Consider the following 17,316-nt stretch of genomic DNA (forward strand, 5'->3'; position numbering starts at 1 on the left):
AATGCAAACTCAATCTTTACAAAGAAATGTATGTTTTGTTCACTTAACTGAAGTTCAGACATGTTTGTCTGTATAATGTAAATTCAAATATTTACAATATTCGGTTGATATTGTATGAAGCTTCATTCCTTGTAACATCTATGCAGATCCTTCAGTTCTGAATAGCTTTTTTTGCTTTTTCCTCTGAATTTTGCGTAGCTTCTTCTTATCTTTAACAATTGGCTTTGACTCTGGTTTCACAAGCTGTATTTCCACTGGCTTCTCTTCAGCTGGAGTTTCAAAGACTACTTCAGTAGGATCTTCTTCAACAAGGACCTTAGTCCCTTTTTTCTTTATCTTCTGCACTTCTTTCACTTGCTGCTTCTCTCTAAACTTAGCTGCCACTGACAATCTTATCAGCCGGCGATGCTATAAAAATAAGAATTTAAATTTCATCCTGTTTCAAATAAGCATGATGAAAGGAATCTGGTATTAAAGAAACTAATTTCTTAAATACTCATTTATCTGCTTAATGGCCAAGACCCTCAGTGTAACGTCATCTTTTCAGAGACATGGCTTCTGCATTCACTTCATGATCACAAAACTACTCTGTCCTCAAATTCTCACCAGTTTAGCTCACCACAAAGGCTCATGGGGAAAGGCATACTTGATGCTTCTGCACAGACTGACTGCAAGGCTGGTTTTCAAAATAGTTGCTAAATGAAAGAGAAAACAAAGACAGAGCTGCTTACCATATTTGGGGATTGGTAATGAGGATTTTCATAGAGAGTTGGTCCTCCAAAGCTACCTTGAAAGATTTTTATGAGGTTCAGGACAAAACGAGGCCCAATTTCTACTAGAGATGCATCTTCTTCTATTATCTGCAATAAAAAGAAAGTTTTATCAATTTCTCACAGATTGAATGAAAGCATATGACCTTGCAGGCACCTTGTATATAAATGGTAATACACAACTGAACCTTAATTCAAGATAAGATACCTGATTAACTAGATTTGCATAAACCCAGTTCTGTACATAGAGCAGGTCTTTGGAATTCAAGCAAGCTTTTGGAGTATTCTGTATTTGTGAATTCCTTCTACAGAAAGTAAGCTCTAGATCACTTTGGATCAAAGCAGCAATTTAGGTTGAGGCACAGTTTAGGCCTTGGGTAGTATGTCTTGCTACCAAGACATTCCTCACAGAATCACAACTTAATGAATCCAACTTCAGTGAACCAGATCTCTCCAGAGATATGGGAGAAGGTTCATTTCAGGACACTGAATCTGCAAGCACTAGGGGCTGATAATAATGATGATTCTTATTTTATTTGATGGACTTGATATGAAGTTATTCCACTGACTTCTTTTTGAAGAGCTAGGAGAGACCACTCACCTGGTAATTGCGAAACCAGATCCTTTCATCAGTGACGGTGAAGGTGAAAACATGATCAACAAAAGGCTGGCTTTTGGGGTGGTACCGTGGTGTACCAAATATCTGTAATAAAAGGCAGTGTTTCTAAACATCTTCAAGTTAAGATGTCAAACGTAAATGGCTCATTTTAAACTTCTTTTAATTTACTAAGTTCCCAAACCGAGGTTACATTTCATAACCCAAAATTTAAGAATGTCTGAGTCATGCTAAGAATATGATCCCAATGCTTTGTGATCTTTTCAAACATCAGAAGTGTAAAAATGCTACTTGAAAAAAAAAAATCACTTGCGATTCTTAAGTATGTTGCCAAAAAACATCTCCAGTGAAGAAATACTAGAACTATAGACTGACCTGAATAAACAATTCTTTTAGCAGGGCATAGTGTGGCTCCCGGTCAAATATCTACAAAAAATAAAAATGTTATTTTACATACAAGGCTAACTGCAATAGTCATGCAAAAAGAATAAGAACATACCCAAACCTATACTTACTGGATCAAAAGACAAAAGGGGTCTTGAGCCCCTTAGGCAATTTCCTGTCATCTTCAACTCAGCCAGTGTGTGAACTACAGTGATTAAAAAAAAAAAAAAAAATTATTTCTTACAGAAAACGTTTCGGACAGAACAGCAAGAAGTCAAACACAATGTCCACTAGCTTACCATTCTGCACCAAGAACTTAGCAGATGGTCCCTGTGGTGTGTTTGAGAGCCTTCAGAGGACAAGTGGTGGGGAAGAGAGAAAGAAAAATGTTAACAGCAGCCAGAATACATGCTGGATTTCCAACCAGTTATTCCTACATGGAAGTAGTTTCTATCACTTTTATAGCTCTACTGAGTTCCTTTAACATGCTTGTAAACACTTGTTTTATAAATAATTTTGTAAAATGCTTCTGCAAACACCCTCCAAAACCTGTTCACACATTGTAAATTTGCACCATCCACTGAAGTGCAATATCAGAACAAATTTAACTAAGCAGCAGTATTTCATGCACCTTCACTATTACAGTAGGAAACTTCAGCTAGAACTGAAGCATTTGCAACTATAAATGGAAATGTAACAAAACATAACATTTCCTTACCACATGTAGAGATCCTGTTTCTTTTTGGCTTCAAAAAAGATGCACTTATTGCAGTTTTTCATTTCACACACCTACACAAGACACATCAAATTAGCTGCTTACAAACATCCCGAAGACATTTTTGATAACTTCCACATTCATCTCTAATATTTTCCGCTTTCCAAAATGCAAGTTCAAAAGCAAAGATCTTGTCTTATTAAATGACATCTGACACTCAAATTTTGGTTTGGCTTTTTAAAAAAAATTCACTTACTTACTACAAGGAGTAATAACCTCACTAAAGCTACAAACAACCTGATAAGCTATCCAGGATACAAACATAAGCGCAGGAGATGGTTCAGAACTGTCAGTGTCTTACTACATTTGGGCTGGCTGCATATTTGTGTCCTGCATTCTTCAAGCATAAGCTGTACTACACCTCTCATCTACACAGAAAAGCACATTATGCTGTATTTCTTCATGATGAAAATCTGTATCTAATTAAAAGTTTCATTCTGGTTTTATTAATCAAAAGACAACTTTTGGCTTTTTGGGTATCAGTAATTTTCACCTATGGAGTTACACTTTGAACTTGGTTGCCCCTTTCCCTTGCACACTGAATTTCCATAAAAAATAAAATAAAATAAAGAAGAACCAAGATTAATCCTGATTTACCTCATTGATTACAAATAACTGGTCTTTACGGTCCATTTTAGTATCTGGAAGACAAAACCAACATTTACAGGGCTGGAAAACCTCTATAATACAAGAGATTATTTTAACAGTCAGGTTTTTTGCAAAAAAATTAACTAGTTTATAAATTAAAGGGTAATTATCAAATTGTTTCTGTCACATTATGGAATATCAAAACATAGCAACAAAACTAACTGTGCAGGTTCGGGACTGAAGCCATAGGATTCACTTCCCAGAAAATACTATGACACAAAAATTGCTGAACTTGTAGGCTCAAAAGCTGCTTGCTCAAGGTACAAGTTTCATCAAAACTCTCCTGTACCACATTTTTAAAAAATAAAAGAATAGGTTGGTAGGAGCTCTTCGCTTAAAAGTATTCTCAAAATATAAGTTAGGAATGATGTTCAACCCCTACCTGCTTTAGAGTGAGGCATCAATGTTCTTAAATCCTGCATTAGGTGTCTTGTTCTGAAATTAATTCCACGAGAGGAGAATATCAGCACTCGCTCCTTGTTTTTCCATTTGCCCTAGAAAAAAAAGACACAACACTCACGTGGGAAGCCGCTAGCCTTAATACTGTTAAAACGCAACAAAAATAAAAGTTCGGGCAGTAAATACAGAAAGACACAGCGAGAACGTTGGTTTTAACCTGCCCAGGCAGACAGAACCATGCTCTCAACAAGAGTGGAGACTTCCCTACAGAGCAGGGGGGCACTGCTCTTACAGGAGGAACCGTCCTCATCCCGATCCACAGCGCGCTCCCAGACACAGCCTCGCACTCCCACCCAACTGCTAAAAGCCACGTGCGTCGCTTGTTTTCCTGCAAAATGGGCTAGGGAACAGCCCCAGAGCACAGCCCAGCTTCTCCTGCCGATAGGCGTATCGCGAAATCTGTGTGTTTACACGCAGTACTTTACGGTTCTCCTACAAGCAAACAATCACCGAAACCTTCTCCGTATAATTCCTAAATGGAACGGGCACAGTTTCAATACAGCCTCTGTATACAACAGAATTGCCCAACTCCTTCCAAAAATTCTGAGGTAACACATCTTACCGACATCGACCAGGAAAGCGCTTTTCGCGTATTCGCACGGAAACAACGCACCGCCACGTTTAATTTTACTTGTGCCGCTATTATAAAATACTACGAATAAACCCCTCTGTCACGGCTTAGCCGCGTTCCCTCACACAACCCGAGCCCCGGGCCGAGAGGCGATACCTGGGACACGGGCGGGGGGATGCTGTATTCCTGCGGCGGGATGCTGCTCTCCCGCGGGCCGCCCTCCGGCGCCGCCTCGCCCGCGCTCGGGGCGCTCCTGGCGCGCTTCGCCTTCCCCGCGGCCAGCGCTCCACGCTTCCTCTTGGCCGCCATCTGTCCCCACGCCATGCCGCGATCGCTATTCGCCCGCTCCGCTTCCCGCGTCACGTTTCCTGCGCTCGCATTTCCTGTGCTGCCGAGGCTGTGATCTCATTTCCTGCGCTCCCTCCCGTTCGCCGTGCCCGCGCCCCGCCTCCTGCGCTCCCGGTGCCGCTCCCGCCTCCTGCGCTCCCGCTGCCCGGCCATGCCGTTCTCGGCGCAGCCGCCCGCCAGCGGCGAGCACTACGCGCTGTCCGCCAGCCTGGACAATGCCCGGCACCTGTCCAGCCTCCTGCGGGCCGTGCACTTCCAGGACCACGCCACCTGCCTCGCCACTGCCAGCGGGCTGCGCGTCACCGTGGAGGATGCCAAGTGTATCCAGGCCAACGCCTTCATCCAGGTACCGGGACATCGGCGGGGAGGAGGGCACGGCTGCTGCAGACCTTGCGCAGGCCCCGGTTACCGCCGTTGTCGCAGCATCGGGAGGACAGGGAGTCACTGGACAGGGTCCAGCGGAAGCCACAAAGATGATTAAAGGAATGGAGCAACTCTTGTGAGGAGAGCCTGTAGGAGCTGGGTCTGTTTAGTCTGGAGAAGAGCAAACTGAGAGTCTCATTAATGCATATAAACCTCTCAAACATGGGTGCCAAGAAGATGATGCCAGACTCCTTTCTGTAGTGACCAGTGACAGGAAGGAGAGCAATGGGCATAAAATAAACCCCCGAAGTTTCACCTCAACAGCACTTCTTTACACTTAGGGTGGTAGAGCACTGGAGCAGAATGCCATGGAGGTCTTGGAGTTTCCCTTTCTGGAGACATTCAAGCCCCACCTGGATGTGTTCCTATGTCACCTGCTCCAGGTGACCCTGCCTTGGCAGGGGGGTTGGACTGGATGATCTCCAGAGGTCCCTTCCAACCCTAACAATTCCATGTGCTCACCTGCTGGAAGCAAGGCAGAGGTGCCTGAGCTGGCATGGAGGAAGGGCCATGGTGAGGCTGCCTCTGTTTATGGTTGTTCATGCTGCTGGAGTTCCAAACCCTGCACCAGTACATCCCTGAGCACCTGACAGGGTAGTGGGTTTGCACCCTCATCTAATGCATTAATGCCTGCCAAACTCTGCTCCTTCTGGCCGTGCTGTGCTTAGTTGCACAAGCAAGTGCTCATAGTACCCCTTTTAAAGTGTTTTGAGCTATAGCTCATCCCAAGCTAAAAGGTTGGATTTATGTCAGCTGTGAAAGAGTACAGATTCACAGACACTTGATTAAAAATGGTTGTGCTGTGCTCAAAGCACCCCAGGATGGGGTTTTCCCTCTGGGCCAGGAAAATATGAAATTACTTTTCCAAAAGCAGCTCATGCCACCCTGCTTTATTTCTGCGACACTCTGTGCTTGTAGGTGCCACAAAGCAGTTAGTACCAATGACAGGACAGCATGGAGCAGTTTATCCCTATCAGGATAGGCAGGATTCAGTGCATATTGCAGAGTGGTGAAGTCACTGTTCTGATCTGTTCTTATGTCCTTCTAGTATTTGGAATGTTTATTCATGCACTGAACATAAAAAATGTAAGTATTGTTACCGGAGAAGGCTGAGAGACACATTGTAAGTTCCATGAATGTTTCTAGCTGCAGAAGTAAGCAGCTCTAGTTTTACCATTTGTAGGTTGTGTTTAAAGCATAATAGACAAATATTTAGGATTTCATGTTTATGCCGTCTCACATTGTTTCAAGTGTGGTTTGATTGTGTTTTCTTAGTTTTGAGGATGAAGACCCATTTTTCTATAATCAATGCTGTGTTGCATGTAGAAATCACTTTGTGTTGCACTGATTTCTGGATGGCAAACCTTGAAGTTTAAGCTGTAAAATAATTACAGAAACTCCCAACTTTTCATCTTTTTGCTTTAACCTATAGGCAGAAATTTTTCAGGAATTTTCCGTTCAGGAGGAGTCTGTGATGTTCCGGATCAGTTTGTCTGTTCTTCTGGACTGCCTCACCATTTTTGGAACCAGCTCCTTACCAGGTGTGGTATATTTCCATGAATCCACAGAAGGCTCTGTGGGTGCTGCAGGACGTGTACTCACGTGGCATGGAGTGATACCATGGCAGCTTTCTGGGCAGTTCTACCCCTGCAGCTCTGTATCGAACTCCTTGTTCCTCTGCAGTTTCAGTTGTGGCTGACCTAAAGATCTAAATCAAGTGTACTAAAGAGCACTGTGATTTTGGGAAACCAGAGGTTCAGATGGTGACAACCTGCAACAGGAGGGTGTGACCACAGCACAAGCTCAGCTGCATTAACTTCAGTTTGGGTTGCACTAGTAACAAGAGTAGTTAGGAAGGATGATGTGAGCCAGAGAGAGCCACAGGACCATGAGGATTTCCCAAGTCCTCTAAACTGTTCGTAGTGTGTCTTAATTGTCACAGCTTGTGTTTCTGGGCTGCTGGGTGAAATTATTTGGATTTGAGTTGTCTGCACACAAGTAATTTAATTTTACTGCATAACCATTAGCATTTCGGAGGGTATCTAGGAGGCAGCACTAAAGTTGATCTGTGGCCTGTGTGCCAGAAAAATGTGAGTTTTCTAAAGTGATCCAATGCCCTAGCTGTGGTCTCTGCAGAATGTATATTTCATTCTCTTTTTCAGGAACATCAACGGCCCTTAGATTGTGTTACCGTGGTTATGGGTATCCCCTGATGCTGTTCTTGGAAGAAGGAGGAGTGGTAACAGTCTGCAAAATCAACACTCAAGAACCTGAGGAGTTGTTAGATTTTGATTTCTGCAGTACGAAAGTTGTTAATAAAATTATCCTGCAGTCAGAGGGACTGCGAGAGGCGTTTGCTGAACTGGATATGACCAGTGAGGTTCTGCAGATTACCATGTCACCAGAGAAACCCTACTTCAGGTACTAGAAATGGCTTTCAACTCAAATGTTTGTGCTTGGCTGTCTTTGGTGAGGAGTGGAAGTTTTCAGGGTGGAGAGAGGGGAACTATTTTAGTGTGAATTCCTTCATTTCAGGAAGAATTGTAATGAGTATAGCAAATCACAGTATGTTCTGTAATTAACATAGTAATGAGTATTTTGACAACTTCATAAATGTGACACTGCTGTGGACAGTTCAGCATTTCTGGTTAAATAAAGTGAAACAAACAGCACTGTTTTGTGAAACAGTCGTGAGATATGTACAGTGACTCATTTTGATGAGTTTTTACGGAGCTCTCATCAGGTATTTTGGGATGGTGCTTTTTGTCTTCCAGGTTATCCACTTTTGGAAATGCTGGAAGTGCACATCTAGACTACCCTAGGGACTCTGATTTGATGGAAGCATTCCACTGTAACCAGACCCAGACAAACAGGTTAGAAAGTGACTGTTGCCCTCTGTGCCAGGTCATGCATTCTTGATGGGAAGTTTAAAAACTGCTTTTGTATTTCTGTAACATTTATTTTATTAGTATGGGGGGGGCAAAAATACTCCCTATCTGATAACAGGATGTGTCTGTAATCAAAAGCTAAGTGCTGACAATGACAGTTAATTGTTGTTACCAGGGACAGACCAAATTAGCGTGTTCCTAATTGTTTTTCGCTTATTCTGGGTTTTTATTCTTGACTAATGTTTCAGCTCCTCTTTGCACAATGTATTTTTTTTTCATATTATTGAAATAATATATAATAATAACATTTTCTCCTGCAGGTACAAGATTTCTTTGCTTAAACCATCCACAAAGGCACTGGCTTTGTCTTGCAAAGTGTCCATTCGAACAGATGCTCAAGGATTTCTTTCACTGCAGTATATGATTAGGAATGAAGATGGACAGATCTGTTTTGTGGAATACTATTGTTGCCCTGATGAGAACATCACTGAAGCAGAGCTGTAGGTGTGTGTGCTGGCATCTGTAATATATTTTTGGTTATATAAAATATTATATTTTTTTACAAAACTAAATGAAAGCTGTAAAGTTTGATAGAGTTAATATTGTCTTAATATTGTCTTTATTTTTTAACTGTGGAATAAGAAAGCTGAAAACTTTCGTTTTCTTCCACTGCAAACATTTCTTAGCTTTGACTCAAACTGAAGCTGAAAAATCAGAAAGGGAAGTTGATGTCCTATAGACACTGCTTCCAGCACAGATGTTAAAGTACTGTTTGTGTAATACATTGATGCTTTCTGCTGTGTTCTCCAAGAATTTTGTTTGTGTTATTTTTGTCTTTGGCTTCTAGTAAGCAATTACACAGGGGAAAATCTGAATACTAGTTGTATATTAGCCAGATAACTTTCAGTGACTTAAAACCAAAATTGTCTTGAAAGAGAACAACATTTTCAAACAGATCTCTTAATAGCAGCCAGTGGTTTCTTGCTGGCAAATGCTGACATGTTTTGTCAGTGAAGCCACTCAACTCCTCATCTTGATTAATTCTTGATATAACTCAATTCCTTGGAATTCCATCTGACACCAATTTACCACTTTGTCTGCGAACTGATGTTGAATTGGTAAATTGTTATAGAAGCCAGGGTTTACTTACTCGTTGCTCTTGACTGTTCTGGCAACGTCATTGTTTTGGGTCAATAGTTTATTACACATCTGCAAGAATGTTGCAGCTGAACTGTTCCCGTGTATTCCTGTCCCTGTTCCTACTCTGCTGCTCTCTACTGGTGGTGTTGAGAATAGTAAGAGAGAAAAGTTTCATGTTGAAAATTTTTTATGAATTTCGTTTGCCTTCTCAGCAGCCCTTTTCAGCAACAGGAGTGGCTGCTGAACTGCAGCAGGGCAATATCTGCCTGTGTCCCATGGAGTGGTGTATTCAAATCAGTGCTAAAAATGGGGCTGACCTCGTGCTCACTGACAAGAGGGTGTGGTTCCTGGGCAGTTTTCTGCAGTGTCCCACTCCAGAGCAGCAGATGGGCTGTGTTTAGATCAAAAGTCCACTTGTCCTTTCACACCAACCAACCTGCTCAGAATGGGAAGTACCTGGGAGCAGCCAGGCACTGGACTGGATGCAGTCTGCAAATCACACACAGAGACTGAGCCCTGCCTGCCTCTCTGCTGTGGGATGTGATCAGTCAGCAATCTTCAGGTGGTTTCTGCAGCTTTAGACTCTGGTCAAGTTTTGTTGTCTGTCAGATGAGGTCTTGCTTTGTTTTCTATGGAAAACAGTGTGTTCATACGTTACCAAGTTGATTGCTCCACAAGTCCACAGAATCCTTTGGGTTTATTTTAAGTTTAAAATGTTTTTGTGGATAATTTTTTACCTCATGCTTATGCCAGCAAGAGTATACTTTTGGAATACTCAGTGTTATCTGTTCACCTTTGTTGGTTTTTTGTGCAAATCCATTTATTGCAGTAAAGTTTATAATAAAGTTAATTGTTTGAAATTTATAAACAATAACAAATTTTTGAACTACAAATTTTATAAACAACTATAAATTTTTGAGGCTGACATAGATACCTAATATTCTAAATAACTCTTATTCACTGGGGTTTTTTTCCCAAACTAAAATATATCCAAGACAAGTATAAATGAAATACCTTTTGGCTTACTGTGTCAATTTCTTCAATGAAAGAAAAAGGTTATGCTCTCATTGGGAATTATTATCTCTGACTACTGAGTATCAAGGATAATTTAAATAATCCCTTGGTGACAGGATAAAAATGAAGTAGAACACACCACTTTCTTGGTGTGATTTATTTTAGAATATCCAAGTTTCTTGTATTGTGTTCTGGAATTGTGGCTTAACATTTGAATTTTTATATAATTGCCTACAGATGTATTGTGTTCCTTCTTGAAATAGTGCTTTTCATGATTTCTTCTGTGGCCTACCATAGAAGCAATACCCTTAGAAGTCAGAACACCACAAAATACTAGAAAATAACTTGTATTTAGTAAGTATTAGATATTAAAACCACATCTGGTTTGTGCAGGAGTTATTGTCTATACTCCCAGAGGTAGGGAGGTGCTTGTGCACTTTTGACTTCATGGATATGGTTTTAGGGAGACAAGAACATGGGAAATCTGGGCTACAGCCTTGGTGCTGAAAGGCAGTGAATTGATTTAGGATCCATTTGTGATGTATTCGATTACATTTCTGCATTCAAGCACAGTAAAATAAAAAGGCTGAAGAGGAGGATGGTGACTAAAAGGTCACTGCATCTTTTTGACCTAGTAAGTTACTTCGGTTCTGCAGATATCCACTGCTGCATTGGATTTCCTGCTACACTTTGCATGGATCCAGAACTCAGGTTACCTTTAGTACCTTTTGTCTCTGCTATTTAACAAGACCTTTCCCCTTGCAGACTACAGGAAACCTGCAGCAAAAGAAATGTTCAGCTCATGTTTTTTTCTTTTTGTAGTGTCACAGGAAAGGCTTGTCATAACTCAGATTTTGCCCATCTGCTTTCTTAAAATGGTGCATGCAAGTACTCAGAATTACTTGTCTTGTAAAGTAAACCAGTTCCTGGGTTGGCAGCTGTCACCAGTGCCTTCCACCCGGTTTCAGCTGTGGTAGGTGATGCCTGGCAGCTCTGATGGGCAGCACTGGGGGCTGTGGGCATCCCACATCCACAGGCCACAAAACTGGCAAGTGATTTCCCCTCCAGTTATTTTGATTTGTGATTTTCAGAGCAGGAACTGACCGCAGGTTTTCAAGAAGGCACTTTGATTCTACCAGAAAACTACTGCCAATAGGCCCAGAGTCCCCACCAGTCTTCGAAGATTCTAGAAGTCAAAATAATGCCTTTGGCTCCTGACAATCTTTATGCAACAAAACACCAACAGTGCTGGTGCTACTGTTATGTCCTGCCTCCCAACATGTTGAATTTTTGTGTCTCCTTGGCTTTCTACAATGATTGGGATCTGTAAAGCACAAAATTCTCCAGAGGGAATTCAGTTCTATACCTCTGATTCAAAGTTAGTGGTGGGAAAGAATCAGTGGTTTAGTTTTTATTTAGTTTAGTTGTTTATTATTTATTTACACATGGATTTACGTGGAAATAGTACTCTTGTATACTTGACTAGATGAGTCTTTAGTGAGGTTAGTGGAGCAACTGGAAAAGCTGAGATAAGCCATATGCTGTTTCCTGTAGGTGTCTGGTTTTAACCTCGTTTTGTAGCAGCTTGAAGAATCCAGCAGGTGGGTCTTACCAAAATAAATGCTTAGAAACTGTATGTAGTAGCACTAAGCAGTGCTTTTGCTGAACAGTAACGTTAAAGAATACTAACATTAAACTGAAAAAATGCAGAATTATTTTTAAAATGCTGCTATTACAGAATAGTTGCCTCATGACTTCTTGTTGAGAGAAAAACTCATTTTTATGTGACTCTCTCTTTGAGGGGGCCAGGACTGCTTAGGTATAAATGGAAGAGAAAACAGATGGGTTCAGCTTCTTTCTACCCTGCTTCTGCCCTTAGCTGGGTCTAAGTTAACAAGGAGTGCATTGCTACTGCTAATTGCAAGGGCTCTTGCAGGCAGAGAGTGTTGGAGGTGTCCCACACAGCTCCGATGGAGTAATAGACTCTCACAGAAGTGAGAAGTGGGCTTGAATGTCCACCATGACTGTGGATGTCAATTTGTGTAAGTATTCTGGAGAAATACATCCAAGGGAGTCTAGAAAGAGCTGCATTGCCCAGGAAGAGCTTCCCTTTTGTAATACCATTGACAATCTGAGCAGAGAGACAGTGGGAATTTCATTCCCACTTTCACCCCCACCACATCAGTGTTTGAGGTGGGGTAGTGGCTGGGGGGCTGTGTCTGTGTGTGGAGTAAAACTCTCAGTGGAAAACTGAACAGCCTCCTACCCCTTCTGGTTCAGATGGGGCCATGGAGTTTACCAAAAAGGAGCAAGTGACCAGAAGGCTGGAGGTCTGAGATAAGAAGTCTGCCTGAACATATGTTTGAATTTTACCCCATAAATGCCAGTGGATTGCAGTAATGGGGAGGGGGGTTTGCAACTTAAGGGACGTGTGGAACGACTCCACCTAATTACACACTTGCACCCCTAATCAGCCAGAAAGGGTTTGTTAGCTGCTTTCTGTTCCATGGATTGAGTCTCTAAGTTATGTCCAGGTGTTGGAATGAAAAATTACTTGTTGGCAGAATTGCCTTGTTAAGCTTCAGTGATCTCATACCTAGGGGAAGGTTAACAAAGGATGGGAGGAAGGATAGTAGGTAGACACAAAGAATACAGAACTTTAAAGCCACAAGGATATATGGCAGAACTCCCAAGAGAAGGATGAAACTATTAAGGCCAACTCAGCAACTGTGCTAAAACAGACTTTGAGTGGGTAAAAAGAACTACAGCAGGGAGAAATCAAGACAGAGTGACTCATGGCCCACCATGTCAAAAGAAGATGAAGACTGAGGGCGGCAGACTAATTAGCATAAGAACTGAGAGAATCGTTGACTGATAGAAGATAGAATTAATAAGAGAACAATGTCTTTTGTAGCCCACGAACATTAGTGGCTGTGTTTGCTAATGTCGAGGGATACACCTGGTGCAGGCAGCTGTGTTTACAAGCTGCACCAGGTGCAGGTTGAGCTGGGGGCAGGAGCCCAGAGGGAGACAAGAGGCCCTGAACTGCCAGCCCTGTGATTGATGAACAGAGGGCACAAAACCCAGTGAAACCAGGGAGAGTGGGGAGACACAGCAGGGGCTGGCAATTGCAGACATTTTGGATAACAAGAGAGATGAAGAAGGGTGATGCCAGCTGGGTGAATTGACACGGAGAGGGTGGCATGTGCCGACTGGAGAGGAAGAGCTGCACTTGCACCTGGGTAGACAGTGGGGGTGTAAAATTCCCCGGGGTTCCTTTTTTGGGGGTCCCTCCTCGGAGACATCAGCACGAGCTGTTTCTGTGTAAGCGCGCCGTGAATAAATGGCTTTGGGGAACGAGACTCCTACATGGGAAACCTGGGGTGGAGCCAGTGAGGTGAACTGGTCTGACTGTGAGTGAAGCGTTTGGGGCGTCAGCTGCTAGCCTGGTCTGACTGTGAAGGAGCTTTGGTCCCAGCTGTGTCACTGGGAGTGTGAGTGCCAGAGGGCTTCAACGCTGGTTAGACTGGGGAGTTTCCTTAACACTAGAGTGTATAAATAGTAAAAAGTTTTGAGAGTTGGTGTGCTTGATTTTTGGAACACCACTGAGCACCCAGGCTTGTGCCACTGGAATAAATAATAAGTTGTTTCTCTTGAGTGTGTAATTAGTTGCTTGTCGCACACCGGGAAACGAATCGGATTTTTTCTGGACAACAAGCCGGCCAAACACATTTACTCTCCTAATAAACTAGCTACTGGCATGGGACAGGTTCTGGAGGAGCTGGGGTATATCCAGGGTGCGGCTGCGAGCAGTCTCTCTCCGGAGCTGACCAAAGCTCCCAGAAATGTTGTCAGAGAGGCATGGGCTGCACAGACCTGCACGCCCTCCTCTTCCTCCATGCTGCAACCCAGTCTGGGTGATCCTGGTTGGCTTTAATTATGCAGATATTCACAAGGGAACATGGTGCCAGTCACCCACCGGCCAAAGCATCTGCAGAGCAAACTCTGCCGGCCTGCCCCTTGCCAGTCGTAGGACGGTGACACAAATTCTTCATGTAGCAGCAAGGGCAGGAATTTTAGAGACACTCTGAAAACCACACAGCCACCCCCAGAGAGCCCAGGGCTCCGCACACGTGCAGGGGACAATGCAGGAGCAGCACAACCTGGGGAGCACCTGCCCTCCCCACCGTGACCTTCCTGCAGGCACCTGGCTCTGTAATGCCTCACAGGTACCTCTGCACCAGCTCTGCAACATCTGTCCAGCTGTGCTCACACCCAGCTGTGGCCCCAACAACTGCTGAATGCAGCGCCACTTTTTTTGGGAGCTGTACTTTGAACAGCAAGAATCCAGACAATCTGTTTCTAGGAACAGGGCAGTGCAGACCTCTGTGCTTTGAGTGTCACTCCCCACAGTTTTCCAGCTGCCAGGGAGGCTCTGAGAGGAAGGAATGCCAGGTTGCTTTCTTAGGAATGTTTTGAGTTTTTTTAATTTTTGTCTGGAAAATGCAGTTTAATCCAGCAACCCCTTGCTCCTCAGACTTTTTGGGGGATGACTCCTGAGGGGCAGTAGAGTGTTTACAGAGAAGCAAATGCATCCAAACATTTTTGGACAGGGCTTCTGAATGTGCAGCAGGTGGGGACTGTTGCTGCTCTACGACAAGGAATGCAGGAAGAGTCCTGTGGGCCTGAGCCCAGCCATCACTGAGGAGCATTTTGGCTAATCCCAAAGGGAAAGGCAACTACAGCGGAGCAACAGCTTCCCATACAGGCACAGTGGTGTTTTGATGCAGGCAATGTCAGTCTCCTGAGGGTACCAGCAGGGTTGCAGCTGCAGCATCCTCCCTGGGCAGGGTTAACAGCATCACACCATGAGCGTGCAGGGCCCAGCAGGCAGGCAGGAGCAGACGGACACCCGTGGGCTCCAGCACTGAGCCCCTTGCAGGAGATGATGTCACTGAGATGTGCCTGTTTCCAATCTCCAGCTGCTGGTAGGAGGCCCCATTACCAACTGTCTGAGCATTTCAGGCTGTTGGAAAATGTACAAAGAGGGCCAATACTGTGAATTTGGACAGATCAACATGCAAGCAGGCTTTTAAAATAATACACTGAAAGCCCAGTGATTGCATTAACCTGTGTTAAACTCATCAATTCAGCATCTGTCAGGGCAGCCAAAGGTTTGGAAATACCTACAAATGCACTGCCCTAAAATGCCCCAGGAGCTAAGGGTGATAGCACAAAACAGACCAAAGCCACCTGTAGGACTGGGGACTGGCATCAGCAGGGCTAAAAGCAAGCTGATTTTTGCTGCTTGTGTAAAGGCAAAAAATGGTCATCAGAGGAATCACATGTTAGTGGCAGTCCATGCAGTCCATACAGTCTGCCACCACTGTGTCTGATGTGACAGAGGCTGTCATTTCTCCAAGAAGACTTTTTGTCACACAGTACTGAAGCTTGGGGAATCTAACTGACAGTGGTTGGGCAAGGCACAAACGTTCTTGCCAGCAGCAGACTTGACTGGTAGATCTGTTCTGTAGTTACAAAAATTTTAACTCATTTTATATTTGAAACCTTCCTCAAATTAGTAGACACCAAGTAACTGATTTTTATTCAGCTGCAATTTACCACTGTAATTCTAAGACAGGGGTTTAAGGAAATGACTGTTGAGGAGAATGAATTTGTTACTGCCCTTAGAAGAACACAGATATAAAACCAAAACAAAATATGGTTCTAGTCTGTGCTTAGTGTCTTATGTTCAAAAGGATTGTGAAGGATCCAAACAGGGGAGGAGGCAGGGAAGAAGAAAAGCATTTGAAACTTCACTTCTGTGAAATGCTCTGCTGAGAACTGGGGAGCACCCACGAGCACACACAGTGACCCATAGCTGCAGAACCAAGTGGTGTTACAGATGAAGGTTCCAAGGTACTCAAACTCTTGTACTGTGCTTTGACATTAAATTCAGTACTTTTAGTATTCTCTGTGGCAGACCAAACCCACAGTTAATAGATGATTATATCACTGAACTGTCCTAAAAGCCTTGCACCAACTTCTATTTCCTTGAAAAAATTTAGCTGTGTTACAGCTGTTCCTGTGGGATATTTGATGAAGTGCATCACATTTGTCTATGCTACTCTGAAACCTCCACACCTAGCTCCCCCAGAGCTTTTCCACACAATTCCCCAACAGGCACAGCTGCTCTGCAGCCTGGGTCCCAAGCAGGAGACTGAGGCCCTGACCCCCAGACATCCAAAGCCACAGGACCTGCCCTGCACAGGGAGGCCTGACCACACCACCTGAGACAGCAATTCTTCCCTGCAGCACTTGGGTCTCTGCCACATGTGAGAGCAGATTGCCTCTGCCTTCTGTGTCTGCCTCTTGCTCAGATGAGGGCTGGCACTGGTGTGAAGAAAGCCCCAGGATGCTTTGGTGTGGCTGACCCAAGCAAGAGCCTCCCTGGGGAAGGTCAGACAGGCAAAGGGCACATGAACCCCCTGTTCTAGTGCCATGAGTCAGCTCTCCTCCCATTATCCCATGTGGTACTCCAGCCTCTTGGCTTATCCTCCTGCACACTCCAGGCTGGTACCCTGTAAAAATAATGAAGCCACAGGACCTTGCTTCTTAGCTGGATAGCTGATTCCCCATAGGGTCCGAGCGCCCCAGGCAAGCAGTCTCAAGGCCGGATACCTCAGCCCTTCGGGGGCTGTTTCCGAGCCCGAACTGCTGCACAGCCATGGCCACCTTAGCAAGCTCAGTGATTGTCAGCTCTTAGTGATATCAGCTCCTTTATGGTTTCAGCTCTTAGCTTGCCAAGGGGCTCTGGCTGGTCGTGGCTTCCAGAAAAGCAGACGAGAGAGATGAGAAGGCGGCATCAGAGTGTTCCACGATGGTTTATTCTGAGGGATTCGCGAAGGATCCGATGGCAGCTCTTCTAACAAAATGGGCCAAGACAGCCCCTTTTATAGGGTTAGGGGGGCTTGGAAACTGACCAGTTGTAAGGGTTAGGGAAACTAGCCTATGGGGTCACAGAGGGATAAGCAGGCCTGGAGGACCAGAGTGAGGATTTCTGGTTCAATTCCTGTCTCAGCAAATACCTATCTCTAAACATCCCTCCACGGAGCCATAGCCGGCCCTGAGCCTGCTACTGTACCCCACTTGGCCAGACCCCTCCAGAGAGGTGTAAACACAATGTATGTACTGCAGCAGTAGTTTATGTAGCTCTGAATCACCCAGCACTGAAATCACACCCCACCTACCTCTACCCCCCAGGCCAGCTATTCTCAGGC

General features: G+C 44.0%; 2 protein-coding genes across 2 annotated transcripts; one reads left to right on the top strand and one right to left on the bottom strand.

Annotated features, from left to right (window-relative positions):
• Positions 1-9: 9 nt before the first annotated feature.
• On the bottom strand, positions 10-4,677 carry BRIX1 (biogenesis of ribosomes BRX1; the record flags this gene model as incomplete). The annotated part of the gene is given in 11 exon segments (XM_059837011.1): positions 10-408; positions 732-860; positions 1,372-1,473; positions 1,762-1,812; positions 1,902-1,975; positions 2,070-2,119; positions 2,489-2,559; positions 3,143-3,186; positions 3,576-3,687; positions 4,380-4,595; positions 4,597-4,677. Coding segments are annotated over 11 exon segments (1,200 nt in total), but the record flags the coding sequence as incomplete, so codon positions are not given.
• RAD1 (RAD1 checkpoint DNA exonuclease) lies at positions 4,650-8,471 on the top strand. The gene is made up of 5 exons (XM_059837068.1): positions 4,650-4,917; positions 6,427-6,535; positions 7,157-7,415; positions 7,769-7,867; positions 8,203-8,471. The coding sequence occupies exons 1-5, from the start codon at positions 4,723-4,725 to the stop codon at positions 8,384-8,386; spliced, it is 846 nt and encodes a 281-aa protein (XP_059693051.1). The 5' UTR covers positions 4,650-4,722; the 3' UTR covers positions 8,387-8,471.
• The last annotated feature ends 8,845 nt before the right edge of the window (positions 8,472-17,316 follow it).

The sequence above is a fragment of the Haemorhous mexicanus genome, chromosome Z, assembly GCF_027477595.1.
Source record: "Haemorhous mexicanus isolate bHaeMex1 chromosome Z, bHaeMex1.pri, whole genome shotgun sequence".
NCBI classification, from domain to species: Eukaryota; Metazoa; Chordata; class Aves; order Passeriformes; family Fringillidae; genus Haemorhous; species Haemorhous mexicanus.